The sequence below is a fragment of the Stegastes partitus genome, unplaced genomic scaffold (assembly GCF_000690725.1).
Source record: "Stegastes partitus isolate 25-593 unplaced genomic scaffold, Stegastes_partitus-1.0.2 Scaffold2502, whole genome shotgun sequence".
In the NCBI taxonomy this organism is placed as follows: Eukaryota; Metazoa; Chordata; class Actinopteri; family Pomacentridae; genus Stegastes; species Stegastes partitus.
The window spans coordinates 5,464-10,275 of NW_007580233.1; the positions used below are offsets into that span (position 1 = coordinate 5,464).

The 4,812-nt window shown below is 43.5% G+C and overlaps 1 protein-coding gene across 4 annotated transcripts in view; it reads right to left on the reverse strand.

Annotated features, from left to right (window-relative positions):
- The window catches only part of exoc7 (exocyst complex component 7), a 15,368-nt gene that overhangs the window by 3,598 nt on the left and 6,958 nt on the right, over window positions 1–4,812 (reverse strand). For 2 of the 4 annotated variants that reach the window (XM_008305423.1, XM_008305424.1), the window contains 6 exons: window positions 3,907–3,999; window positions 1,516–1,661; window positions 1,160–1,312; window positions 935–1,033; window positions 793–855; window positions 564–630 (listed from right to left, as the gene is read on the reverse strand). In XM_008305423.1, coding sequence (XP_008303645.1) covers window positions 564–630; window positions 793–855; window positions 935–1,033; window positions 1,160–1,312; window positions 1,516–1,661; window positions 3,907–3,999 — 621 coding nt within the window. Of the gene's footprint in view, window positions 1–563; window positions 631–792; window positions 856–934; window positions 1,034–1,159; window positions 1,313–1,515; window positions 1,662–2,436; window positions 2,500–3,906; window positions 4,000–4,812 lie in introns of all 4 variants that reach the window. The other 2 variants (XM_008305425.1, XM_008305426.1) reach the window with 2 other exon arrangements.

A 4,812-nucleotide genomic window follows, 5' to 3' on the forward strand; every position in this document is an offset into this window, starting at 1 on the left:
CGTAGAATAAAGGAACTCTGGAGGGATGCTAGTCGGTAGTACAAGCTCATCATCGGCCAAGGGATGCTAAACATTAGCCTACTTATGTTAATTCCCAGCCTTGGAATGCTAACTGCTAGCCTTGGAATGCTAGTCATAACTTAGGGATGCCTCTTGTTAGCCATGAATGCTACTGACTAGAACAGGAATGCTAGTCAGTGGCCTACAGCTGCTAGGTGCTGCTACATTACACAATCTCATACACCCACAGAAACCAGATTATAATAAAATATATTATAGTTTCAGGAGAGTAAGGCCGACTGTGCTCAGACTTATTGGCGGCATAGATTTTGTGTTTTAAATCTGAGATTTTGTATGATGCACTAAAAGGGCTTCAGGTCAGAACTTTGTCCTTAAAGCTCCAGATAAGAGCTGAAAATGAAAAACATCACGGTCCAAACGCTTTGTGACGGAGCAGTGAGCTCAGCTGTGAGTGCAGCTTTGTTTAAATCACAGACGTCTGACGGGAACCTCAGCAGGCAGCAGGATGCTACGCTAACAGAGCTAGCGGCTGCTGACGCTACCTTGTGAGGCCAACATGGCTCCGGCCGTCTCGTGGAAGTCCAGCAGCTGCTGCAGGAACAGGATGGCCTGCAGAGGAGAGCAGAGGTCAGCTACTCATTAAACAGAGTCCGCCGTCGCCATGGAGACCACCTGGATCCCCGGAGACGGACCAACGGCCTCGAGGAGACGCACCGAGGCTGGAAGAGCAAATACAGTTACACAAGCGGAGGTGACGGAGCGTTGGCTTACGTTGCTGGTCAGCTCGTGGACGGTTCCGTCTTTGGGCATGTTGTACTCTTTATCCGGATCGTTCTGTGGTCACAACAGAGACGTGATCAGTGATTGATCAGTGATTGATCAGTGATCAGTGGCAGGTTAATGACAGCTGTACCTTGATGCTGTCTGCAAACTCCTCCAGAGCTTTGGCTCCGATCGTCTCCATGGAGGTGATGAGCGTCGGCAGCTTGTTCTTGGTGCTCGCCGCTGTTCCCTGCAGACCAACAAACAAACAAACAAACAAACAAACAAACAAACAAACAAACAAACAAAAAAACAAACACTTGTTAATGCAAATAAAAGCTTATTTTTCAGCTGCGTGTTCTTGAATGAGTCGAACCTGCAGCGTCGAGTCGAACTCGGACTTGTTCATCTTCAGGTGTCGGAGGATGGGGAAGATGGTGAGGACGGCCGAGTAGTCGTGGCGCATGATGGCCCTGCGAGCTGCAGAGACGATGTTGTCTCCTTCCAGCATCAGGTTGTCCAGAGCCTCCTGAGGACCAACAGCATGAAACCACCAGACTGAGACACATCATTACACCACTGAACAGAGCCAAACTGTAAAAACTACAACGTGAAAATAACCAAATCTCAGCTTAAAATGGTGAAAATTCATCGACAGCGTCTCGCCTGAAGCTCCACCTTCTAAATGAGACCAGAGCTGAAATGAAAACGTGGTTCTTCAGCGTCTCTGACCTGGATGAGTGAGTCGAAGGTCTTCTTCTGGTGGTGCTCGGGGATGATCTCGGTCAGCAGGGCGTACTCGCTCTGAGCCAGCTTCACAAAGGCCGAGATGCAGTGGATGTACGAGTCGATCTCGATGTCCAGGACGTCGTCTTTTCCTGCACGAGGAAACGTCGAATCAGCCGGAAGACCCGACACACGGGACACGAGGAAACGTGGACTCTGGTGCAGCTTGTGTTCAGACGGAGGCGCTCATGTGCAAACGTCATGACAAAATATATATAAAGTGGACTCAATGTGTCCCGAAGTGCAGCGTGAGGAGTCGTAATTTAAAGTGTGAATTGTTATTTTATAGTATTAAGATTTATTTTACGCTTTTTACGGTGTGAAGACACATTTATGAATACGTATTTTATACCATTAAGACAAACACTTTAAAGCATTAAAACACATTTCACAGCGTTAAGACGTATTTTCTACACAATATTTCTCTTCTATATGTGGAGTTTGTTGAAATGACAACTGACTCGAGACAAATCCACGAGTTATGGCGCCAAAATATCAAATTTAAAAATAAGAACTGATGAATATGTTTAATGGAAGCAGAGTGATGCATCACAGCGCTAACAAAGAAAAGCTGTTTGGATTCATTAATTTGAAAAATACACTTAGTTTAACATGAATTTGTCAGAAAACTGTCAGTTCATCACCGACATCGATCCGATGAGTTCTAACTAATGGCGCCGAGACTCGAGTCGTGACTTGTTTGCTGAGGATCCCGACATCGGTCACAATCAGCGGTTCTTAGATGGACAGCACAGAGTGAGTGGATCATGTTGGACATTGTGTGTGTGTGTTGTGTATAAACTGGGCTTAAAGCCGAGCGGCTGAGCTCCTCTGAGGCTCCGGTACCGTGGGCCGGCCCTGACTCACCTGCCGGGGCCCCGTGCTTCTCGTTCAGGGCCTCAGAGTGATGTTTGACCCGCAGGTCGAGATCTGCTGGTGGAGGCGAACACGGTCAGACCACCGGGGGGCTGACGGCAAACAAACCTGAACCTGCAGCTGCACCGACCACCAAGCACCAGCAGGGGGAAGCAGCGGGACACACCGACCCACCGACCGGAGCCGGACGGGTTCAATGAGCGCCGACTGAACTCTACGTCAGTCTGAGTTCAAACTACAGAAAACCAGCGAGAAGAGAAACGTCACAGCAGCTTCGGCTCCCTGCAGCTAAACCACATCCTGACGCACTTTAACTCAGAATCACTCAAACAACGGATTCAGCTTTTGAACTGTTTTCCACAAATCCTCAGAATACTTTCCTAGTTTTGTTTAGTCTAACCTCGTACGCTGCAAATATGTGGGGCTAATTTCTGTTTTTTAAATTGTACTGACATTTCATCGTTGGCGTCAACACGTTTATCATTAAAACTATGAGCTCAAAGTTCTGGTTTTATTTATCTGCATGAAAATATAGAAAATTAAAAACGTTTTCTCTGGAACAATATTTAATTTGCACTTTTTTTTAATCTACTAAAATGTGCATTTAAAAACATTTAAACTCTTCCTGTTTTTTCAGAGCTGATACAGATTATTAATTAAATCATTTTACTTTTATTTGGGGTATTTTTAAACTTTTTTTTTGCACAATTTGATGGATTTTTTTTTTTAAACGTATTTTTTAGGCACACCATTAAAGTAGTTTTTTCTTATTATTATTATTATTATTATTATCATTATCATTATCATTATTATTATTATTATTATTATTATTATCATTATCATTATCATTATCATTATTATTATTATTATTATTATTATTTCAAGGGCTGAAACTATCAAATATTTTAATTCTTGTTTATTTTCTCAAAACAATCAATTAATTGTTTGGTCTATAAAATGTAAGGAAACGATGAAAAATGTCCACAAAGATATTTAGTTTACTGTCAGAGAGGTTTAAACAAAATGAAAATATTCACTTTTAACAAGCTGCAATCAGTGAGTTTAGACTTTTTTTTTTTTTCTTTAAAAATGACTAAGAATAATGAAACCAATTAGCAAAAGTTAATTTAAGTGATAGTTGACAACAAATTGGTGAACTGACTAATGGTTGCAGCTTTAATGATTCTAGTTTGGTTTTTATTTTGTTTGTATTCTTGTGTTTTTTTTAAAGACGTCTTGGTTGATTCTTATTTTTTCTGAGTGATGAAGTGCTTCAGGATGGACGTGGTTGATTTTAATCACATATATCTATCATTAGCTCGTACAAATCTGCCTTTTCCCAGATTTATTAGATATAATTGTCCTTTCTGAACCAACTGCGTTGCGTAGAAGCTGCTGCGACCGACTTTTCCGTTCACCTGCAGGAGGAAGAAACAGCGACAGAAGACCGAGGTGCTTTACCTTCCAAAGGCGTGAGGTTAGAGCCCCCCTTTTTCCCATCCAGCCCATGCTGTGAGTACTGTTTCAGAAGGTTCTGAGCCTTTCGAATGGTCCCTGGTCCCAGAAACACAGAGACAGAGTCCAGCAGCAGGTCCAGACAGCCAGAAACACAAGAAGGAGAAGAAGAACGAGGAGGAGGAGGAGGAAGAAGAAGCTACGAAGTGAGTGATGAAACACAGACACCACATCCCTCCACCACCGAGACCCAGCAGAGGTTTTAATGTGGGGGGGGGGGGCAGCCTAACACCACAACTACACAACCAGTGACACACAACAAACTACAGCAGAACATGTGCTGAGACACACAGAACCGGGTCATAAAGAACAGACAGGTTAGATCAGGTCAAACAGCCAACACAGTTCAAAACATCATCATTCACATTATGACCAATAAAAACACTTGAGATCCACAGAACATGAACATTGAGTGGGTTAGTGGGTTAGTCGGTGGAGCACATCCACAGCTGCACTTATGGTCGTGGGAAGGTGTGAATCAGGCTTTGATATGCTTCAGAGGAGCAGGTTAGCGTGTTAGCAGCTTCATCCGGTTAGAGTCCAGCTGATGTCTACGGTCGACCCTCGGCTCTCCCTCGGCTTCACTTTATCACGCTTTTAACAGCAGGTTGCATCTTTAAAAGGTGTTTTCTGTCCTAACAAATCAGCCTGGAGTGACACCAGAAACCATCTAAACATGTGCAGCTGCTCTGATCCCATCACTTCAATATAACATAACCAGGTTAACACGCTGCAAACACTGGCTTTGTGTGTTAGCTTAGCATCTATTCAGGCTAATAAGGCTGCAGGAGGAACATCTAGAGCAATAACAGAAGCACAATTCTGCATTTCCATAGCCGTACCAACAACATC